The 23,872-nt window shown below is 39.6% G+C and overlaps 3 protein-coding genes and 1 pseudogene across 5 annotated transcripts in view; 1 reads left to right on the top strand and 3 right to left on the bottom strand.

The window, feature by feature from the left end:
• The first annotated feature begins 119 nt into the window (after positions 1 to 119).
• On the top strand, positions 120 to 1,893 carry LOC119563011 (UDP-glucosyltransferase 2-like). The gene is made up of 2 exons (XM_037876202.1): positions 120 to 827; positions 898 to 1,893. Exons 1-2 carry the CDS (start codon positions 133 to 135, stop codon positions 1,796 to 1,798), a joined length of 1,596 nt encoding a protein of 531 aa, XP_037732130.1. The 5' UTR covers positions 120 to 132; the 3' UTR covers positions 1,799 to 1,893.
• Positions 1,894 to 2,358: 465 nt separating this feature from the next.
• LOC119563012 (UDP-glucosyltransferase 2-like) lies at positions 2,359 to 4,096 on the bottom strand. The gene is made up of 2 exons (XM_037876203.1): positions 3,399 to 4,096; positions 2,359 to 3,337 (listed from the first exon to the last, which is right to left on the bottom strand). Exons 1-2 carry the CDS (start codon positions 4,085 to 4,087, stop codon positions 2,437 to 2,439), a joined length of 1,590 nt encoding a protein of 529 aa, XP_037732131.1. The 5' UTR covers positions 4,088 to 4,096; the 3' UTR covers positions 2,359 to 2,436.
• Positions 4,097 to 4,732: 636 nt separating this feature from the next.
• On the bottom strand, positions 4,733 to 5,986 carry LOC119552119 (annotated as a pseudogene).
• Positions 5,987 to 9,171: 3,185 nt separating this feature from the next.
• LOC119552935 overlaps positions 9,172 to 23,872 on the bottom strand; it is a 43,863-nt gene continuing 29,162 nt past the window's right edge. For all 3 annotated transcript variants that reach the window (XM_037862889.1, XM_037862899.1, XM_037862909.1), the window contains exons 3-7: positions 20,643 to 20,802; positions 16,352 to 16,560; positions 10,906 to 11,039; positions 10,168 to 10,444; positions 9,172 to 9,803 (exon numbers count right to left, since the gene is read on the bottom strand). In XM_037862889.1, the coding sequence (XP_037718817.1) occupies positions 9,739 to 9,803; positions 10,168 to 10,444; positions 10,906 to 11,039; positions 16,352 to 16,560; positions 20,643 to 20,802 (845 nt within the window). In that variant the 3' untranslated portion in view covers positions 9,172 to 9,738. The remainder of the gene's footprint in view (positions 9,804 to 10,167; positions 10,445 to 10,905; positions 11,040 to 16,351; positions 16,561 to 20,642; positions 20,803 to 23,872) is intronic.

Here is a 23,872-nt window from a genome sequence, read left to right as displayed (position 1 = left end):
ACCTATCACAAACAATGCCCACTTATCGGTGGCAAACTGAACGGTCATCCAAAGTCAGCGAGAAAATAAATCGAAATATAAAGTAATGCCCACCAGTTTAGTTTGTCAGTCTACGTTTAGCGACCCATCGAAATGGTTAACAAGTCGGGTCAGATTTTGGTGCTGGCAATAGCCCTCGCTGCTTTTATAGGTGGCACCCAGGGAGCAAACATTCTGGGTCTATTTCCCAGCCTGAGTCCCTCACACGTGATCATCCAAATGTCAGCGGCCAAGGTTCTGGCGGAAAAGGGCCACAATGTGACGGTGGTCACAGTGCTAAAGCCAGTGGTTACCCACAAGAATATCAAAGTGATCCAAGTTCCTCTAACTAAGGAGGAGTCCCAGCAAATGAGCGATACAATCGGAGCGATGTCCAAGAGCGACAATAGCAATATGATTCTGTCCCTGATTCGCATGTCGGGGCAAATGGACTTCATGTACAATAAGATGGCGGAAGCCCTCAAAAACGATCGTGTTCGTGATCTATACCTGAATAGGGACAATAAATTCGACCTGGTGCTATCTGGATACTTTATGAACGATTTCCAGCTTGGCTTTGCTAAGAAGGTGAAGGCACCTGTCATCGTCGTGGCCTCAATGCCACCCAATCAACTGTTGAACCCCCTAATCGGAAACCCTCTGGAGGTCGCCTATGTGCCCTCAATCAATGACTCCGTGGAAAAGGGCAAGGCTTTGACCTTCCGGCAGCGTTTGACTGGCTATGTTTCAAGCGTCTTCTTCGAAATCTTTAGCTGCCTTTCCGAAAGACGTAATAGAAATTTGTACAAGTAAGTTAGATCCTGGTTTTAGTGCGCACTCCCTGTGATTTTATTTATATCTCGAATTTCCTGTTTATAGAGATATTTTCGGTGACGATCCCACCTTGCCAGAGTACTCGGAATTGCTGAAGAACACGTCTTTGGTGTTCTTCGCTTCCCACGCAGCCAGCGAAGGACCCATTCGACCCAATGTTCCTGCAGCGATAGAGATTGGTGGTATTCAAGTTAAGGACACGCCAGATCCCCTGCCCCAAAATATGGCGGAGTTCCTGGGAAATGCCACAGATGGTGCGATTCTCCTCTCTCTGGGCTCCAATGTTCAGGGAAGCCACCTTAAACCAGAAACGGTCGTCAAGATGTTTAACGTCCTCTCGAAACTGAAGCAAAGGGTCATCTGGAAGTGGGAGGATCTGGAGAAGACACCCGGAAAGTCGGACAACATTCTCTACTCCAAGTGGCTGCCTCAGGACGATATCCTGGCCCATCCTAAAATTAAGCTGTTCATCAATCACGCCGGAAAAGGTGGAATTACTGAGTCCCAGTACCATGGAAAGCCAATGCTTTCTCTGCCAGTGTTTGCAGACCAGCCAGCTAACGCGGATGCTATGGTCAAGAAGGGTTTCGGCCTCAAGGTGAGCCTCCTCACTCTGGAGGAGCAGCCATTCCGCGAGGCAATCCTAGAGATCCTGTCAAATCCTCAGTATGCCCAAAAGGTGGCCTCGTTCTCCTCCCTCTATCGAGATCGCCCCATGACCGCCAGGGAGTCAGTGGTCTACTGGGCGGAGTACGTCATTCGACACCATGGAGCTCAGCACCTGCAGAGTCCATTGGTGCACATGAACTTCATAGCCGCCAAAAACATTGATATCTATGTTTTGTTTGCAGCTATCTTAGTTACTTTAATATTGCTTATTAAGGCGCTGGTGCAGTTTATTTACAGAAAGTGCACATCAAAACAAGAGAAGGAGAAAAAGCAATGAATATTTTGAATAGGCTTGCCATCAAGCCACTAGTGGAAATACTCGTCAATAAATATGACATTAAGCTAGCGAAATAAAATAAAAACAAATGTAAATATATATTTAGTTGAATTCCTGATAACTTCAGTCTATCTCGTTTGTTGAAGAGGCCTATCAAGTTTTTTGGTGTCATTTATTGTACCTTAATGGGCGTTACCGTAACAGAGGTACGATTTTACAAATGTCAGTGCAAAATGGTTCGATAAGATACTTTAAAGGCGGTATAAACCTAAACAACACAAAAAGCAAAAAAACGAGATTGGCTCAGGCTATCAGGGTTTCTTTAAATTGAGTGTTATTACCATTAGTCTTAAGATTCCCCCTTTTGTTTATAGAACTACTTTAGGCATCGAGTAAACGTAAACAAATTCAAAAGATAAATTTTTGCCAATTTTTCAAACTTTCATTTACATTATCCATAAAAGAATCTGATTGGCTGATATAAAATGGTTTAATCATTTACTAATAATAAAATGGCTTTTTTATATATATGATATATATTTATTAGACTACATGTCGGTATTATACTTTTAATTATAGTAAAAAAAGAGTATTTGCATAATATGCTAACATCACATTATCTTAAGTCTTTAATCCTTTTATTGAATTTTCTCCTTTTTTGACTTCGATGTGACTCTTCTGTAAATAAATTTAAGTAGTGCCTTAAAAATCAGTATAGTAATTACTAATATAACAGCAAACAGGACGTATATGTCGATGTTATTGGCGGCTATGAAGTTCATGTGGACCAAAGGACTTTGAAGATGGGCTGCTCCATGATGCCGGATGACGTACTCCGTCCAGTAGACCACTGACTCCTTAGCGGTCATGGGTCGATCTCGGTAGAGGGAGGAGAACGAGGCCACCTTTTGGGCATACTGAGGATTCGACAGGATCTCTAGGATTGCCTCCTGAAACGGCTGCTCCTCCAGAGTTAGTAGACTTACAGTGAGGCCAAAACCACTCCTGACCATATCCTCTGCATTTCCGGGCTGATCTCCGAAGACGGGTAATGAAAGCATTGGCTTTCCGTGATACTGAGACTCAGTTATGCCACCTTTGCCAGCGTGATTAATAAACAGCTTAATTTTTGGATGGGCTAGGATATCGTCCTGAGGTAGCCACTTGGAGTAGAGAATGTTGTCAGACTTTCCGGGTGTCTTCTCCAGATCCTCCCACTTCCAGATTACTCGTTCCTTAAGTTTCGACAGGACGTTGAACATCTTGACAACCGTGTCTGGCTTAATGTGGCTTCCCTTAACATTGGAGCCCAGAGTAAGAAGAATCGCTCCATCAGTGGCATTTCCCAGGAAATCAGCAATATTTTGCGGCAAGGGATCAGGCTTGTCCTTAATTTGAATACCACCGATTTCTATGGATGCCGGAACATTGGGTCGGATGGGTCCTTCGCTGGCCGCGTGGCTGGCAAAGAACACCATCGATGTGTTCTTGAGCATTTCTGAGTACTCCGGCATGGTGGGATCGTCACCGAAGACCTCCCTAGAAATGGTAAACGAAAATATGTTTTTGGGTGCATATTTTGTATCAGGGTTCTACTTACTTATACAAATTCCGATTACGCTTTTCCGAAAAAAGAGTAAAGATCCCGAAAACACAGCTTATAATGTAGCTGGCCAATCGCTGCATGAAGGTAGCACCTTTACCCTTCTCCACGTCGTTGCTTCCCGCGTAGGATATCTCCAGGGGATTACCAATCAGTGGGTTCAACATTTGATTGGGTGCCATTGTGGCCACGACGATGACAGGAGCATTCACTTTCCTTGCGAATCCAAGTTGGAAATCATTCATAAAAAATCCAGAGAGTACTAGGTCGAATTTATTGCCCTTGTTTAAATACAGTTCCTTAACTCGATCATCCATCAGGGTTTCGGCATTCTTTCTGAACATGAATTCCATCTGTCCCATCATTCGGATGAGGGATACAGCCATGTTGCTATTGTCTGTCTTGGACATCTCTCCAATTGTATCGCTCATAAGCTGGGACTCCTCCTTGGTGAGGGGCACCTGGATTAGGGTTATATTCTTGTGGGTAACCACTGGCTTTAGTGCTGTGACCACAGTCACATTATGTCCCTGCTCCGCCAGAACCTTAGCTGCCGACATTTGGATGATCAAGTGCGAAGGACTTAGGCTCGGGAAGAGACCCAGGATGTTTGCACCTTGGGAGCCACCCATAAAAGCAGCGATGGCTATGGCCAGGAGCAAAATCTTACTCGGATTGTGAACCATGTTGGTGGATCGTTTAACGCAAACTGATAAAGTGCATTGACTGGCAGTGCCTTATATTTGAAATCAAACAGACGCTGACTTCGGATGACAGCTCAGTTTGCTAACGATAAGCCGGTAGAACTTCTTGCGATTGTTGTGCTAGGTTGCACCAAACAAAACCATTTCACAACCGATTTCAGATATTTCGTGAAATTTTTTTGTATTCCTTATCGCGCTAAACATTATTGTAATCTTGGGCCTTCTAAAACGGGAACCGTTCGCTTCTAGTATTATCATGGTTTGATTTCGGCTGATAGCAGTATCGCAAAATTTTTGCAACTTATAAAACCCCTATTTTTTTATGACTACGGTTTTGAGTTCTTTATCAAAATGTTGTATTTATACATATATATATATATATATATATATATATATATATATATATATTTATATAGTCGAACTGATCTAGACGTGTTTGTATTAATGTGTACCTTTATTGTGAAATTTAAATATACTGAAGTTCACCCACATTTTCACTAAGAAAAAAAAAAGTGGTTAATGCTTAAGCATTATTTTTGTTTGTTTCTAATTTTATTTATCTTCAACGAAGTAAAAGTTATTTTTATATCGTATGAACAAAAATTGTTTAGAAGCTTATTAACTATTTCACTCCTTTTTTTCCGATTTTGGCTTCGAGATAAACTTTATGTAAATTAATTGAATCAGCATCTTAAAAATAACTATAACAGTAACTAGTGTAACAGAAAATAGGATATAGATATCGATATTATTGGCTGCTATGAAACTCATGTGCACCAATGGACTCAGCAGGTGAGGAGCTCCATGGTGTCGGATGACGTATTCCGTCCATTAAAACAGTCATGGGGCGATCCCGATAGAGGGAGGAGAACGAGCCCACCTTTTGGGCATACTGAGGGTTCGACAATATCTCAAGGATTGCATCTCGGAAAGGCTGCTCCTCCAGAGTAAGGAGGCTCAGAGTGAGGCCAAGGCCCTTTTTAACCATGCTATTTGCATTACGTGGCTGGTCTGCAAATACCGGCAGAGAAAGCATTGGCTTTCCATGGTACTGGGCTTCAGTAATTCCACCTTTTCCGGCGTGATTGATGAACAGCTTAATTTTCGGATGGGCCAGGATATCGTCTCTTGGAGTAGAGAATGTTGTCCGACTTTCCTGGTGACTTCTCCAGATCCTCCCACTTCCAGATGACCCTTTGCTTCAGTTTCGAGAGGACGTTGAACATCTTGACAACCGTATCTGGTTTAAGGTGGCTTCCCTGAACATTGGAACCCAGGGAGAGGAGAATTGCTCCGTCGGTGGCATTGCCCAGAAACTCCTCAATATTTTGTGGTAGCGGATCCGGTTTGTCCTTAATTTGAATAGCTCCAATTTCTACTCCACCAGGGACATTGGGTTGGATGGGACTTTCTTGGCGAAGCCAATCTGGAATTCGTTCATAAAGTATCCAGAGAGAACCAGGTCGAATTTATTGTCTTTGTTCAAGTACAGATCCTGAACTCGATCGTTCATAAGGGTTTCTGCGTTCTTCCGGGCCATAAAGTCCATCTGATCCGACATCCGGAGTAGGGATAAAGCCACGTTGCTGTTGTCGGACTGTGACATCTTTCCAATTGTGTCGCTCATTTCCTGTTTTTCCTCCTGGGAAAGTGGCACCTGGATCAGGGTTATGTTACTGTGAGTCACCACGGGTTTAAGTGCCGTGACCATGTCACATTATGACCCTTCTCCGCCAGAACTTTGGCCGCCGACATTTGGATGATCAAATGCGAGGGACTCAGACTGGGAAAGAGACCCAGAATATTTGCACCCTAATGGCCATTTAAAAAAGAGACAATCGCTATCGCTATCAGCAATAATTGTTTCGGGTTGTGAACCATGTTGGTGGATCGCTTACAGTAGACTGGGAAAGTTGACTGCCTGGGAGAGCATTATACATACTTGAAATTATGAAGACTTCGGATGACACAGATAAGCGTTCAGCATTTGTTGTTCTTGCTTAAATCAAATTTCGTGAAGCTTTTAAGTAAAAAAGTATGTATAATGTTCTTATCGCAGTTGTTTATATTTGCCTTCAAAATACAAAATACAAAAATCCCATCGTATTTCGTCTGTATATTTTTTTTGGGTAATAGCTGCTTCCAAAAATTTATTCAATCTTCTAACCGATAATTCGCTCAAAATTTTGCAATTACTAGTAATGTTTAAGTACTCTTCTGACCTCTAGTTATAGAGTTAAAAATGGAATTTTTTTTAAATATTTGGTTGAGTATGAAAGGGATTAAACTAAGAAGAGAGCTCTTTGGGATGACTTTTATCTCCTCTCATCCCAAAATACAATTTTGTGCCGTTTGTACGTGTTCTGGCAGAGCCTGCGGTCAAAATTGTGTACTTTTTTGTTGAAATTCGGGGGAAATATATTTGACTGGGGAAAGAAAACGATGGGAAAAGCAAGTAAAGTAAAAACGAAGCATAGCCACGGTGACACTTTGTGGCACACGACTTGAAAAACGGAACCCACACCTGAACGGAAAACTCCGGATGAGGCAATTTACAGTTACGCGGCCACGTGACTTACTAAATCAACTTGGACTGTCGCTCGTTTTGCGGCTTCCGAGAAATACAGGACTAAGAAGTGAAAATATAAAAACACCTCAAATCCAATTCCCTCCCAGGGTGATGGTGGTGTCGCCGGAAATGTCGGGCTGACAAATCGCGTGCAAAAATCTGTGAAATCTTCGTTTGTTGCCATCTCTATCTGTGAATTCTGGAGCTGAAGACCTTGAGCACTCGAAAAAATTTTGTATTACTAATATTAATTTGATAAGGAAATTGTGTGATCTAACAATTTACGAAATTTTAACCAATGTTCAGGTGGCATTACGAATATGAACAGCCTATTTCTTTTTTATGTTCGCATTAGTTGAAGTTCATTAGCAAATATTAGTTTGTTTATTACTAAAACCAAATCAAATTAAAAAAAAAAAACAATTTTCAAAATATAATTAGATGAATGTTGTATTATTGAATTTAAAAATAATTTGCATTTGTTAATAGCTTTTCGAGAAATACTACCCATTGCACAGATTCATGTACCTAGAATTAATTTTATAATTTAGTTTATTCATTTGGAATTTTTTCGAGTGCAGCTTGCCGAGCAACTGCTTCGAGTTTCCCTTCCATGAGTAGGGTTTTTGCTTTGGCGCCTCGTCCTGGACTCAAAAAATCCCTCCGAGCACCGGCGGCGCCTCTTTGGCAATTTGTTGGGTTTTCTTTTTTTATTTTGCTTTTGCTTTCCCTGTTGTTGTTTTATCCCATTCCACTAGATGTGGTAAATTTTTTGATTAATCAAAGGACATTTTTTTGTGCAGTGCCCGTGTCTCTTGGCTGTTTGGTTGTCGGTCTGGCCAAAAAAGGAGGCAGAATTAATGCAAAAATGATGAGTGGAAATTTGTCAAGCTTATTTACTTCCGTCATTTAATGGGCCCGCGGCAAATTGTGGGAGGGGTGGCGGGGTTCACAGCCGTATCCGGGTCCGGAGCTAAAACTCAAGTCGAGCCCAGGCCAACAGACGGCGGAACTTATCTTTGTTTGCTCCAATTTTTTTTTTGGTTATTTTCCCGTTGCCCAAGGCAATTTTATGCATAATTTTCGGTCAATGCCTGACAGTTTTTTTGTTCTTGTTATTTTTGCTACTGATTTTTTGTCGGCTGACATTTTTACCTGCGGCGGCCATTGGCCATTGCATATTTTAGACCGGATTTTCCCTAATGCGTTGAATATTTTTCACTGCCCTGTAAAGTGTTTGGTTTTATATTTATTTTCTGGGGGATGCTAAATCGAATTTTTCGTTGTTGGCATTTTCCTTTCATTTTTACTGTGTTTTTGTTTGTTTGTATCTGTTTGCCATAAGTTAGGTAAACGACTTGAGGAAAGGAAATGTGGGGCATAAGCGTTTTTTTCTCCAGCAATCCCCATTGGGTTTTGCGGAATTCAGATTAGGTAAGGTATTCGAGTTGAGATTTTTTTTGTCCCAGCCCGAGAAAGGCCTTCGGTAGATTTCCAGGAAGCGGAGAACACTTTAAAGATTAAGGAATACTAATTTAATAAGTTAAAAAGAGCTCCGACAGCAAATACTCATAGCTTGTCAGGTCTATAAATTCTAAAGCAGTTTATTTAATTTTTGAAAATTACCAAAATTACTTGCAATTGAAAAGGGAACTGATCAGAATACTTTATTTCCATTTCCATTTAAGTTGGCTTTTTCTTTTCATTCCCCATTTTCAAACAATTGATTTTCGATCGTTCAAATTTCCAGTGTCTTCAATAATTTAAAATGCAATGGCGTTCTTTATTTTGCAAGTTATTTTGCTTTAGTATACTTTTATTTTTGGAAATGATTCATATTCGCCGAGTTCTGTGGCAGCCTTTGAGCTGTCAGGATCCAGACCCAAGTTCAGTAATATTTTCTGCTGCCATCCACAATTATCTCCTTCAAGTTGGACCACTTCGCAAGATCAGAATTCAGCATAATATCGCAATGAGACATATAATAGGAATTATAATCCTTCATATAGTTGTGGTTTATCTTTCGATCGCAGTGGCTTGGGACACATCCAGTTGTCTAATACAAAAGTTATTAGCTTATAGAGAAAATTCTAATTTACCCCAATATTTGAATCTTATTCGTCTGTCGATGGCGTTTGCCTTCCTTTTGAGCTGCTGGACTCTTCCTAAGGAACGTAAAAACTGCTGCAAAAGATGTGCTGTGGAAATGAAAAACAATAATGATTATTTCGACTTCTATTCCGTGTGGGATGCCTTTCCATCTGAGATCCACTTGGGTAGTTTGGGCCTGCGTTACAGGGAACGATTTCCGAGGCCCAGGGAACCACTTTATAAAGCTGTTGCCAGGAGCCCAATAAATATATATAAATCGTAGTTTAAATGTACTTTATTTGAGTAAGCAATACAAATTTTTTTCTCAAAAATAATATTTGCAAATGTAACATATTTTTGGTCCCAATTGAAACTTCAAAAAAACCCTTTTCATGTAGTCTTTTTTATTCGTATTTATTTATTTCCCATACATCTTTTAATACAATTAACAATTCACATACAATAATTAAGTTTACTTGCCATTGATTGTGTGTGTTCCTTTTTCTGTGCTCAAATATTCATGTGTAAATTTGTTGATATTCGAATTTACCTTCACTATTGAAATAATTCTGACATATAATCGTATTTGGTAGCAAATTTTACGTTTAGATACCTATATTTTAATTTATATTTCATAGTTTTCCTTCTGTGTTGTTGATTTTCTCGGTTTCGCATTTCCGATGGCTTGTTCACACATAAAACAAAGGTTGCATTACACTTATGTAGGAAATGGCTGGGCTTCCTGCGCGGACCTAGACTAATTCGATTTCCACTATATACAAATTCAACTGTTGCTGCCTTGGCTTGTTAACTTTTCATTTGGCTCGAAATGGTGCGAATCACCCAATTTATTTGGTGCCCGTTTCTGTCTCATTTTTAATTTGGCTTATTTTAGAGTGTGTGCACTGGGAGACTTGGGTCCTTAGATCCTGGAAACTTAGGCCACAAATAGAGCGCCCGTCAATGCCAGCCACTAACTCTGGGAGCCGTGCCAGCGCAGAATGTGGACAAGGCTCAGGAGCCAAGCGGCCAAAGAAGCTAAGAATAAAAAAAATACGTTACAGCAAAGTACATTAAAAATAAAAAATTTATTTAAATATTTATTTAACGGCATTATCCAAGCATTGGGGTGGTCGTACAAAATAGAGTGTTTTTCTCAGCTAAAATTTGTTTGATAAAAGTAAACAAATACTAAAAATTTGGATTTCGTTGGAATATTATGAGAAGAGGTCATAAATAACATGCAAATAATTTTGGACCGACCTCGTGTCCATAATAAGCAATAAAATGATTTAATTCAATAAGTTATATTAATGTTATTTTTTAAAATTTTATTTTAGAAACCACCGAACCGATAGAGAAACTTGCAGCTATTTATGAATATAACCGAGGTCCAACTCACCTGGTTGGCCGGTGATGCAGGATCCGTTCTCGGTGAGCCGCTGCTTGGTGCCGGCATCCTTGAGCGCCAGGATGGTGGTCCTCACCCGGCTCTCCCTCCGCACCGCCGCCAGTCCCATGATGTCCGCCGTGCACCGGAGCTCCAGCATCTCGCTCTTGCTGATGAACCGCGGGTCGTCCAGGTGGAGGCGCAACTGCAGGTGGCTGGCGAACAGGTGAAAGCCGTCGGCGTTGCGTGAGACTTCGTTGATTTGCGGCTGCAAACTGTGCCCAGGTGCCTGTGGCCGGAAGCAAACGGAAACGGAAATGGAAATGGAAATGGGAATGAAGAGCGGAGAGCGGTGGGCTTAAAAGCCGAATTGTGCACCACATGCGGGCGTGACTTTCAGCCGGTCCTCTGTCCCAGTTCTTTGTCAACATTTGGACAAGTTCGATGAACAGAAAGGGCTTACTGACTGACTGGCTAACATGCGGCTCAAATAGAGAATGAAGTCGCACTAATGCACTCGAAATAATTCAAAAGACATATATTCTCTTGCGGAATATTAAGCAGATTTGAGAATTTTTGGTTGGCAATTTTGTATTCGAATTTTTTAATTTCGATAATAATAAGATAGATATTGATTTCAAAATATATTGATATTGTTAATGTCAAGAGAAAATTTATCTTTATTATTTATAAATAATAATTACTTCCTTTATGTTTTAAGAACTTTTTTCCTAATATTTCTTTCCTTACCGTTTTATTGTTAATATACCACATTAACTTGGCCATTGGACTGGACATTTCTGAGCTGCAGTTGGCCACCAGATAGTCGTGATATTTATAGGCATGTCGCACTCCTGAGATAAAGGGATCAAATTTGGGTAGCACTGAAATGAATTCAAAAGAAATGAAGCATTTTTATTATAAATAAAACAAAAATTATTTTAAAAGGCTAAACAATGAAAGTTTAAACCATTATTCTATTTAATCCAATAGGAATTAAAGGCCACCGATTTGCCATTTGCCAAAAGTGCATAAAGTTTCATTTTAGTTCCCCGTTGGTAAAAGTACATTTTTGGCTTAAAACTCTGTCGGCAAATGCATAATGCCATTTGGGCACCAAACTTATCCCAATTAGAACCGAAATCCGAGCTTAGTTTACGTAGAAATGGCTGCTATATGGTAAAGTAAGGCACTTAGACAATTACCGACACGCCAACACCAAATATTTATTTGAAGTGTTAATTAATCTTAACAAATAATTGCCTAGGACAAAGTTTTTTGATGAAAACAAGCGTAATTTAGTTTATGGCGAAGGTCCCCCGTTTTCCCACCGCCGCCCCATTACCGCAAAGGCAACAAATCCCGCATCCGAATGAATGCTGTTGTGGAAAATTTGTGAAATATGCTAAGGACCTCCAAGGCCTCGAGAGACAATGGACGGCGAGGGGTGGAAATCAGGGGGGATGGAGAGGGGCTTGGCATCAGAAGTCAGGCAGTCAGCAGGACTGTAAACTTTTTAATTGACTTAATACAAACCACTTTGGTGGAAAGTTTCTGACCTGTTTCAAGTACAACTTACGGGCGGGAGGGACTGACGGACGGACGAACTGAATCCGGAGTTGAAGTTGATGATTGCGGCCATGTTGTGCCTGGTGGCACGCCCACTTGGCCCATTTGCCCATTTTGCCGCCCCCAATTGTGTGACTTGCATTGCGGGCGAAACAAAAGCAGCAAAAATGAAAATTCAACGAAAACAAAGCAATCAAGTAGGGTAAATAAACCAAAAATGGCAATGTAGTATACCCAAGCACTAGTAAACCACCAGGAACAAGATTGAAAAAATACACACGCCCAGTGGAGAGGGAAACTCCCCGCCAAAAACCAAAAAAAACAAAGGAAAGTCAGTTTTTGGGGGGCAAAAATTGTGTTGTTGGAATGCTAAACGGAGCTAAACGAGCCAAAAAAAAAACAAGTGGAGGATTTCCAGTCTGGACAGGTGTAAGCATTTTGCAGAGTGTGTTTAGTTTAAAGGGAAAACTGAACCCGAATGATAAGCCCCCGCATTAAAATACAACAAAAGCTCAGAGGGGAGCATCAAAAAGTGGGTCGATATAGAGAGAATAAATATTTTAAAATAAATTGTGTTCTTTAAAATATAGTTTTAAAAGGTATTCTTTTATGCATTTAAAAAGTTCTAACGATGTCAGAATATATATTTTCTAAAATAGCTTATAATAACTAGATATTGCTTTTAACATAAAAACGACATTGTTTTCAATAGTTTGTTTCAACAAGTATGGACAACTTTACTTTTAAATATTTATTTAAGCGATAAGTATGCCATTTATTTCAGCCACTCTCTAATAAATAAATACATAGAAATGGAAACTGTGTCCTTACTTTCATCAATGTCCTTTCTTTCAGTGGAAAAGGTAAAAAAAAAACGTAATCAGCTTGTACCCAAAAATGCGGCAAATCTCCGAAGTAATTAAGTGCGGCTCAGTTGCCGTTTTATGGTCAGTGTGTGGACCGGCATGTCCTGGCATGTCCGGGCGTATCCCGGCGTATCCTGGCATTTGCCGGCCCATTGCTGAGCTGTGCAAACTTGGCAAAGTTAATCAGTGTGATGACACACGGCACGCAGCTAAGCGACAAAATATTTGCCAGGCAAAAGTTTAGACCAAACCTCGAACCCCCGAGCTTGATCCTGTTTTCCTCAGTTCTCGTGTGTTTCCGTGGATCCCCGTATCCCCGTAACCCTGGTCCTGTTTCTGGGCATCATCAAAGCGTCCTGTTTGAAAATCGAGCGAGAGCTCTCGGGCCGATGGTGTTGTGACAAAGTTTTTAAGGTGGTTACGATGGCGATGGCACTTTAGTGACAAAATTCCCAAGTCGATTGTTGGTCTGTCAACAGCTTCGCCTTCATTGAAACAAAAAACGGGCGACACCAGCTAAAACTACGTGCATCCAATTCCCCCTTTAACCACACTTTTCCGAACACTTTCCCCACATTTTCCCGCTTTTCCCGCACACGGACACATTGTTCCGCCCAAAGAGGACTTTAAACTTTGCCGCTATCTCGTTGATGAAGTTTGATGCCATGGCTGGTTGGCTTTATTTTGTTTTGGCTCTTGCCCCTGGTGGCATTGTATTTTTGTATATTTTTTTGTCGTCCAGCTTATTCTCTGGGTTTATATGTATATAAATTAAAATGACGAAACCAACTGGCCACTGACACTGGCATATGCCAAAGGCACTCATCGCTCGTCGGACAATGCAGCCACTATGATTATATGGTCTGTTCTCCCTTTTATTATCTCGCAAAGGTTTTATTTGAATTTCATATGTTGTGAAGCAGAAAAGTTCAGGGCATTAAAGGAGCTTACATTTAAAGTCTTATAGATAAACTCAACTAAAAAATGTATCATTATTATTAAGTTACCATGAACCCAAAATATTCATATATTTTAAAACAAGCAAATTTATTAATATGTATATATATAACGTTTGACAAAGATGTTTAGAATTTTATTTTTCCAATAAGTGATGAATTAGTAGATACATTTTATTGGTACAAAAAATGTAATATATAATAAAAGATTCCTTTTGGAATTTAAAACAATTAATATTTCCATTTCATAAAAGCCCATAAATTGATTCTGTGCACTTCTGCCGATGCACTCATTTCAACATTTCACAACTCCCAATCAATCACTAAAAATCAGGAAGCCATAAATAAATGCCAACTAATAATCGAGAATCCAGTATTGTGGCAAACGGCAAGGGAAAACCCATCAGGTGAGGGGAAAAATCGTGGGGCGGCGGGAAAAACCATCCACGTTTCAGTAAGCCGTCCTGCAGACTGGCACTTAATCTAGCCACTGGGATTTCCATGTACAACCACTTGAGCATGGCTTACTTTGTCTATTTAAGTACGCTGAATAGATAAAAGTCAAATTGACATGCAAATAGCGAGCACACAAACAGTCTGCCCTCTGCCAAACATCCAATTAAAGACGCAATACAAATACGAAAATGCGAATTCAAATTTGATTGTTACGCGTAAACAAATGCCTAAGTGCGCATTATGCAAATCAATATCTCTTAAAGTAACGTCAATAAATAAGACGCCCACAAAACCGAACGCAAATACAAAAACCCACTCGAGGCCTCGGGCCATCATCCAGTTAGCATCTATGTAGAAGTATTGCCTGCCCCAAAAAGGAGACAAATCGCTGAGCGGCGAAATTGCGACAAATAAATCATTTTGAGCCGCATAGAAACTAGAAACAAAAGACATAAGCAGGCCATTTCCATTTGGACCGAAATCAATTGATTTGAATTTCAAAGTAGAGCCAGCCCAGCGACCGAAACTCTGACTGACTGTCTGCCTGGCTGACGGATCTTCCTCCTGGCCGCAATCAGCCGCAGAAAAGGGGCAAAAAGGGGCATTGTTACACTTGGAAAATATATAAGAGGTTGCTGAATTTTCAAATTTACAAAAAAAACAGAGTATTTTAAACTTTGTTGAGCCCTAATGAATGTTTTAAAATATTTTAAACCAGTGGCTATTACCAAGTCCACTTAAATCAGCGGTAGGCAGCTTACTATCTAACGGAAAGCCGCCACACAAACAGTGTGCAACAGCGGAAAGACAAAATGTCATTGCATAAAGTTCCGACAGCTGATTTAAATTAATAATTCAAGTGAAATTACTTTAGGTACACCTTTAATGATTAATAAATTCAAAATATTTTAAGAAAAACTTAAAATGGTTAGGAAGTTTTTTAAAATATGTTTTAAAAGTAAAGTTTAATTTTTAGTTCACACTTTTGGTATGCTGTTTGCTTGGTCTAATAAATACAAATAACAAAAACTTCATAATCTGATATATGACGTCTTGATATAATCAAAGTCAGTCTTACAACTTATAGATTTGGTAATTTTTTCAGTGTAGCCCAGAGTGTTGGGTGCTGGGCGGAATCATCGTCATGTACGCTGCCAATCAAAGCGAAATCAAAATGGTGGGCGATGCGTTGCCAGCGGCTTTCGGTGGTTCGGTGGAGCGGTGGTTCGGCGGTGCGGCGATGACGTTAACAAACCCAACTACAAGTGCCGCAAACGAGTTGGTCCTGGGATATATTTGTTGTATTTTGCGCCATTCCTCTGGCCATGGTTGTTGTTGGGTAGGCCCAGCACGTGACAACGGCAAACGACCGCGCATTGTAGATTATAAATTGATTCGTACAAAACTCACAATTGAGTCGAATTTGTTCGCTAGGACGGCAGGTGGCGCAGCGGGGCTTTCGGTTGGGGTGTTCACTGTACACAGGCTGAACGTCGGGATTTATTAACAATCATTACTCATACAAATGGCTGACGCGTGTCACAATTTTCCAGCGTTTATGCTACGCCCTTTTGAACTGCCTACTGCCCTAGGTTCGCGACCCCGAGAACCTCCGGCACCGTACTGCCCCCCACCCATCTATCCGTATCCGGTAATCCGTGTGATTCCCTCCGCCATCCGCCCGGAAAACACTCCGCCGGTGTGGCATTGATAAATGGAAAGGAGTTCAGGCGGCGAACTCCCGACCCCGAAATCTGGTGGCCGTGCAAGGACCATTTATAATTTTATTAAGTGTTTGCGAAATTGCACATAATTTGTTGTCTTTCTGTTGCAAAACATAAATCAAAGACAGCTACAAAAATTACACAGTGGGTAGAAAGGGGAATTGGACAATGGGTTGTGTTGTGTATTCGTTTTTGATCAGATATTGTAGGGAAGGTCTTATTTAATCGGATTTTTATTTAAACTTAAATTAATTGAAAAGCTTAAATATAAGTTTTAAGCTTTCATTTTGTTTTACGGTAGGATATTTAAAAATTAAATTCGTCTTCTAAAGATTTTGCTTTACTTATAATTCTTGTATTATTTCGTTTCAAAGGATTTGAGTGTTTTGGAAAAATTATGGGTCCTTTTAGGTAGAAAATTAGGATGTGGTCAGTTGTTTAAAATAGGAATTTGTTTCTTAAATATCATTGCGATTTTTAAATGTATCTAAAACTCTCTTATAGGTGGGAACTAGGTTCTGCATAGGTAATACGGCTACTGGGCTCTTTAAGAGTTCTTGCCTACTGTGTCTAGCCAGGGGCTCTGGATCGCTTTTTGGGGGTAGGGGGTCGTTTGTGCACCTACCTCCGACTGTCATATTGGCCGTCTGATCGATGAGCTTGAACTCGGGCGCATCGCCGGACACCTCGCACCTATATTGCCCCGAAGAGTGGGCGCTGAGCTTCTCCAGCTCCACGTTGCAGATGAATTGATTGCAATGCGGCGAACCGTCGGCGATGGTGACACCTTTAACGGGGAACCAATTTGTTGTCGGCGGTGTTAGTGGCGAGTATCTGCAAGGAAAGAGAAGGCAACACAGCGTTAGAAAGAGACAGACCGGCAGACAGAGACTGCTGCTTGAGTTCGAGTGCTGCGCAAAACCGAAACCATGAAATATTGATGAGCGAATCATGCTAAAAAAGAAATATTTTTTGGTTTCCATTTCAGTTTCTACAGCTGCAGCTCTCGTCGAATTGTATCCACTTTTTGGCCGGGCTGTCGATTTTATTATGAATAATATGCAGTTCCACTTGGCTCCGCATTCTCTTCACAGCTCAAATAAAATTCAAATTCGAATACGAATTCAAATTCCATTCATACATATATGTATGAACGCATGCAGGGAATGTTGCATTTGATTACAGCAATTAGCGTGGCGATTGGGGAAAATCGTTTTGAATCGCTTCGAATCGGAAATGTGTTGAGAAATGATCTAAAGGAAATTTAAAACTAAAGTGTTTTAGTATTGAGCAATAGACAAAAAGAGCATTGTTTCGTTAAATTTAAACAGCAATATTATTTTACAAGCCAATTTTTTTTTGTCTGCAAGCTGAAGTGCATTTACTTCTAGATCCCATAACTTGAGTTATTGGACTCGTATTTAGAGTAAGAAACCTCTATGAGCTTGTCGTTGTATTCTGAAAAATTTTTCATTTTTAAAAATTCTTTGAAGGGACAGGCAAATGTTTTACCCATTTTCATTTTGGATTTTTCCTTATATCCAATGGTTTTCAGATTTTATAACTTGAGTAATTTTGTTCCGATCTCGACGTGGGATACCTCTTTAAATTTGTGGTTGAATTTTCTTATAATCTGCATTCAAATTATTTTATTAAGCCAGGGTCAACATTTTAACCCATTTTCATGTTCGATTTGTCCGTATTTCCAATGGTTTTCAGTATGGGAACCCAAAACTGCACTTCTAGATTCCATAACTTGAGTAATTTTATTCTGATTTCGACGTGGGATACCTCTTTGAATTTGTGGTTGAATTCCCTAATAATCTTTATTCAAATTATACTAATAGGCCAGGGTCAAAATTTTAACCCATTTTCATGTTCGATTTTTCCGTATTTCCAATGGTTTTCGGTATGGGAACCCAAAACTGCACTTCTAGATTTCATAACTTGAGTAATTTTATTCCGATCTCGACGTGGGATACCTCTTTAAATTTGTGGTTGAATTTTCTTATAATCTGCATTCAAATTATTCTTTTAGGCCGGGGTCGAAATTTTAACCGATTTTCATGTTCGATTTTTCCGTATTTCCAATGGTTTTCAGTATGGGAACCAAAAACTGCACTTCTAGATTCCATAACTTGAGTAATTTTTTTCCGATTTTGACGTGGGATACCTCTTTGAATTTGTAGTTAAATTTTCTTAAATTCTGCATTCAAATTATTCTTTTAGGCCGGGGTCGAAATTTTAACAGATTTTCATGTTCGATTTTTCCGTATTTCCAATGGTTTTCAGTATGGGAACCAAAAACTGCACTTCTAGATTCAATAACTTGAGTAATTTTATTCCGATCTCGACGTGGGATACCTCTTTAAATTTGTGGTTGAATTTTCTTATAATCTGCATTCAAATTATTCTTTTAGGCCGGGGTCGAAATTTTAACCGATTTTCATGTTCGATTTTTCCGTATTTCCAATGGTTTTCAGTATGGGAACCAAAAATTGCACTTCTAGATTCCATAACTTGAGTAATTTTATTCCAATCTCGACGTGGGATACCTCTTTGAATTTGTGGTTGAATTTTCTTATAATCTGCATTCAAATTATTCTATTAAGCCAGGGTCAACATTTTAACCCATTTTCATGTTCGATTTTTCCGTATTTCCAATGGTTTTCAGTATGGGAACCCAAAACTGCACTTCTAGACTCCATAACTTGAGTAATTTTATTCTGATTTCGACGTGGGATACCTCTTTGAATTTGTGGTTGAATTCCCTAATAATCTTTATTCAAATTATACTAATAGGCCAGGGTCAAAATTTTAACCCATTTTCATGATCGATTTTTCCGTATTTCCAATGGTTTTCGGTATGGGAACCCAAAACTGCACTTCTAGATTCCATAACTTGAATAATTTTTTTCCGATTTTGACGTGGGATACCTCTTTGAATTTGTAGTTAAATTTTCTTAAATTCTGCATTCAAATTATTCTTTTAGGCCGGGGTCGAAATTTTAACCGATTTTCATGTTTGATTTTTCCGTATTTCCAATGGAAACCATAAACTGCACTTCTAGATTCCATAACTTGATACCTAATTGAATTTGTTTTTCAATTGTCTAATAATCTGCATTCATATTATTATTTTAAACAAGGGTCCAATTTTGAACCTATTTTCATGTTCGAAATTTTCGTATTTCCAATGAATTTTATGAGAACTATGTAATTATTTTAATATTTGTACATTTTTAAATAACTCTGTGAAGACAAACGTGGTTTAAAATCTCTTCGACCATTGCTAAAAACAGTTTCATATACTCGGACAAAGTCGAGGAGGGGAATGCTAGTTCAATAAAAGTGGTTTTTGTAAATTTAATCACAAAAACCACAATTAAGAGCTATCTTTTGTAGGATTTCTTAGAGCGCGCAAATACCAAAAGGGTCGTTATGTCGATTTGTTGTCCGTAAACACTTAATTTAACAAATAGAAAAGCACGGCCGAACAAATTCAGAATTACACTCGAAATGCGTGTATCTTTTGTGGCGTTTTTTGTTACAGATGGAAGCAACCGCAGTGTCAAATGCACATGAATAATTGAAGCCGAGTGCAGACCGCACAATCAAAACGTTCACACAAAAGCGTAATTGATAAAAGCCAACTGCCTACGGCAGTAAATTACTGGGGAGCCATCCCCAGAATCCGCCCCTTCTGCTACAACTGGCCTGAACTGCCACGCCCCCTCGCGAATATGTCAAAAACAATAATTTGGAACTGGGCATGCCAATCGAATGTGGTCGCCAAAATGCTTCAAATTTACATTGAACCTTGCTGCAGTGGGCGTGGTTGGCAAAGTGCACTGAGCTATAAGGAAATAAATTAAAATTCTAGGAATACATTTACAATTTTAATTTCGAATTTTTATGTCTGTAAAATTGGGGGATTCTTTAAACTTTAAAAACAGAAGTGGTAAATTTTATGGATTACCATTGATCTAGTATAATTGTTGTATTTATTGAGTGTTAAATAATCGGGGATATTATGGATTTCCCTTTCCCTGATAATATTTAATATAAAAACAAGTAGTGTATTCACACAAAGGCAACCAACATTTAATACAAATTTCAGTAAAAACAAAGATAAAAATTACATTTTTTTCGGGAACAGATTATGAGTGTTATAAATGCAAGTGTTTTTGCCAAAGTGGGCGTGCCCGACCATTTGGCAAAGCCCATAAACCGTTAAATGGTTCTGATATTTGGCATAAATAATAATTTTTTATCGCTGCCCGACATCACCATATTTGTAGCTGGCTTTAAAAAATCAATAACCAAAACATTAAAAAAGAATTGTAATGCCCAAACACACACCTTTGTTAAAAATTTCACGCTCGATTAAGTCCCGGATGGAGAGCATGGATCTGGGCTACGGTCGCCGGTTCCTCACATTCCGGCGATATATGTTGTATATGCGGCAATGTGCAACAATTAAGCCAGTTAAATAAAAGCCCTCTTCGCACATATTTGGACCCGATATGGCAGCGTCACCTGGCCGCAATTGCAGGCGGGCCATAAAAATCCATTTCAATTAAGCATTTAAATTAGTTGCGACACTTTCAAGCGACCCAGCCCACTTCCATTATTTTGTTTTTATTTCCCATTATTTTGTTTTGTTTTTTGGGCAGGGGGACTTTACTTTGTTGCGTACAGTGTTGCAGTTTCATGACGTTTTCAATTTGCGCCATAAAATCTGCATGAATGCGCCGGCACATTTCGCAACTCCCAATCTCCGGGGCTCCCTGGCGACATTTTATTATTTCAAACTGAATGCCGAAAAATATTTTTATGGGCTGGGGTTTCGGAGTTCGGGGTACGGAGGGATCGTTTTTATTTGCTCTACGGCCGCAGCTGTGGGGTTGGCTCACCTGAAAAACTCGAGGCCATCCTTATACCATTTGACGGAGTTCAGTGTGCGATTGCCCATCGCGTAGCTGCAGAAGAGCTTCGCCTTTTGGGCCACGTCGATAATGCGCGGAACGGAGAGGTTGGACAGGTGCAGTCCCTCCGCGGGCACGGGAGCCATTCCTGGAACGAGAGGGCAACCAGTGCAACTCAGTATTAAGGAAATAAAATCGGGTATCAAGAAATACATAACTTATCTTTATGGTTATGGTAAGAAATAGTGCCAAAACCTAAACATTGAGAATACGAATATAACAATACGATTTTAAAGATAATATATAATAATAATAATAATAATAATAATAATAATATTATACAAACTATTGTCAATAACACAGAGTATTACTTCTTTTTAGAAGTCCTAATAATATTAAATATTTTTATTATGCATTATGAAAGGTATGGGAGTTCTATAAAAAATAAAGTTGGAATATAGCTTCTTTGCCATCACTGAATGCATCCAGAGCGGGAAGCGATTCCATAGGTATTACTCGGTAAGCTGTTGATAAGTGCGAGCTTGCCACGCGGGCGGATAAATGGGTGATTCGATTCGGGGAAGGGCAGATTGACCTGCACATGAAAAAACTTAAAATAATAGATTTGGTTTCGCTATCCGCGGGGATTTTATTGTTTGTAAATTGATTTTTTGATCGTTTTTTTACTCGAATGGTGAGGTGTGAATGTAGTATAAAGTGTGAAATATGTTGGAAATATCCTTTAATATTTTTAGTAAAGATGTAAGTGATTTTTTTTTAAATATATATATATAAATGAAACATATTATTTGTCATACAAAGTTTACCCTCACAGTGTAGCGAAGAAAACCCTTTTCCAAAGGCAGGGGTGCCAAAAAGGTCGACGGGTCCTTAAAGCCCCGACTTTGGGAGCTGACCCGTGGCTCGACCTTTACGCCTTCACACTTTGCGGTCGTACTTTGTACATTTTTATACATTTACTTTTATTTTTATTCCGCGTCGCCACATCCATTATTGCATTTAAGCCGGGCCCCGCAAATGCAGGCCATGAATCAAATGCCCGACCCGTCGGCCGACGTGGGTATTAATTAAGTTTATATTACTTGGCCTGATAATAAAAATTATACAAACGGACCAGCGACGAGTGGGCGGTGCCTTTGCCGCCTTTTTGTGGCATGTGAACTATGAACTTTGGCTGACCGACAAAATAATTAGCCCGGACTACGGGACTACGGCCATCTCTGTTCGTATATATATAGTAGTACCTATCTCTCTCCTATTTTTTCACACGCAGCCAGCGGAAGCAACAGTTTTTCGTTTGTTTATGTCCTGGAGCTTTTCCGGCGGCCAGGGAGGAGTTTTAATGGCCCCTGGGACAACGGCTTGAACGTCGGCTAATTACAACAAATAACAGACAAACAGAAATTAACTTATGTGCTACATAAATTAGCGATGTAATATGACTTTTTCTGGCGCCACCGCCGGATACCCTGAATTTATTGCCATGACAACTACGGGATGGTGATGATTTTGGTCCCCAAGGAGGCGAAACGATGACTAATCTGCGTGACACAGTTTGCATTCCAAACAACATAATGAAATTAAAGCATTGCGAAACGCATTTTGACATTGGCATTAAAATGTGAAAGTTGGCTAATGTTGCGCGGAATTATTTGTTGTTTATTATTTTTTTTTTACCAACTCAAAATATTTTCATTACTTGACAAGCATTTTTAATATTTCATTGCTATACATTTTATTTGCGGTTCCCAAATGCCAAGAACAATTCCTAATATTAATATAGAAATGGGTTCACAATTTTAATAAACCGCTAGGTGATTTGACTTGCGGTATTTTAAATATTTGCATACTTTCGTTTAACCTTTTTTTGCCATCTCGTTTTATGTTTTTTGGTTGCTCGTTGGCCATTTGTAATCATGCTTTGTTTGCATGCGAAATTAAGGCCAGATGACATGTGCGATTATGTTGGGTTGGCATATTATTTTCGTTTTTTAATATGGTTTGGCTGATTTAACGGTGGATTACATTTAAACGGTTTTATTGTTTATGTCGGTATGTCGGATAAACCGAATAGTTTAAATTACCGAGGGCTTAGAGCAATTTGCCACTCGGCACAATTTTCTCGACAAATTGCTTTATGTGCGCATCCCAAACACATTACTCATAATGACAGGCAAAAAATTCGATTAGCCTGGCGAAGCAATTAACATGCGAGACGCATAGAGATCCTTTGAACGGGGTTATTAACCCCCTTATAGAAAAATGTAAGAAAAAAGTGGTGTATTTATTTGTATAGAATTTACTGTACTCAAGAAGTTACTACTTAAAAGACAACGCCATTTATATTTTGAATTATGTTCCTTTGATTATAATATTTTAAAATATTCGTTTTATTAATTAAATATCATTTTTGGACCCTAAAAAATGTTTATAATATGCTATTATTCTTAAGATTTGTATTTTTGTTAGTCTACTTAATTTTTTTTTTAAGTCCACTGCCTTTTTAAATGTTTCTTAATGGACCCTTATACCCAAAATTAAACCACGTGTGTGAACACTGGGTTAAATCTGTATATCCGTGAAAATGACTTGGGCTATTCGTGGTTAACTTGCCAGCCGCTTGAATGGTTTACCTCATATCCGGTCCCCGCGATGGCCGAAAATCTGGCCTAAGCCTCTTTTGGCCAACTTTGCTTTGGCCGCCGATGCTCCAGTTGCCCTTGACTGATTGTCGGTCAGTTAATATCACTCAAGCATGCCGTGGCGACGAAGCCTCGATGACAGACATACCGACATAAGGACAGTCGGACAGAAGGACCATGTGAGCCCGGCGATGAGATGGTCAAAAACAGAGCATTTGGCTCAGAACCTTCGGCATTCGGCTTTCGGCTCTGGGATCTGGGCACTGGGCTCACATGCGATGAGATAATGAATGCGTTGACGTTCAAGGATTTAATGTGCCGAAACAATGATGAATTAGTGACGAGACAGAAATTTCTCGAGCGCAAAATAATGAGCATTAGGCCGTTGGCTTGCCGTATCCTCGAGGACATTCATGATGGTCTTCCATGGCAAACATTTGGGCTGGGCCATTGTGCGGACAATTTGCTTTGAATTTACTTGATTGTCGGACGGAATTTGGCGCCATTTGTGCTCAGTCTCTCTAGCAGCACATAAAATTCCCAAAAAAAAAATAA

Source organism: Drosophila subpulchrella, chromosome 3R (genome assembly GCF_014743375.2).
Source record: "Drosophila subpulchrella strain 33 F10 #4 breed RU33 chromosome 3R, RU_Dsub_v1.1 Primary Assembly, whole genome shotgun sequence".
NCBI classification, from domain to species: domain Eukaryota; kingdom Metazoa; phylum Arthropoda; class Insecta; order Diptera; family Drosophilidae; genus Drosophila; species Drosophila subpulchrella.
The sequence above is the reverse complement of the archived record's forward strand: the minus strand, read 5'-3'. Positions and strand labels throughout refer to the sequence as shown.

Excerpts from the sequence above, each read along its gene's own strand:
- LOC119563011 (XM_037876202.1), top strand. The coding sequence starts at position 133 with ATGGTTAACAAGTCGGGTCAGATTTTGGTGCTGGCAATAGCCCTCGCT. Across the intron at positions 828-897 it reads CGTAATAGAAATTTGTACAA|AGATATTTTCGGTGACGATC; the intron begins GTAAGTTAGATC and ends TCCTGTTTATAG.
- LOC119563012 (XM_037876203.1), bottom strand. The coding sequence starts at position 4,087 with ATGGTTCACAATCCGAGTAAGATTTTGCTCCTGGCCATAGCCATCGCT. Across the intron at positions 3,338-3,398 it reads CGTAATCGGAATTTGTATAA|GGAGGTCTTCGGTGACGATC; the intron begins GTAAGTAGAACC and ends TACCATTTCTAG.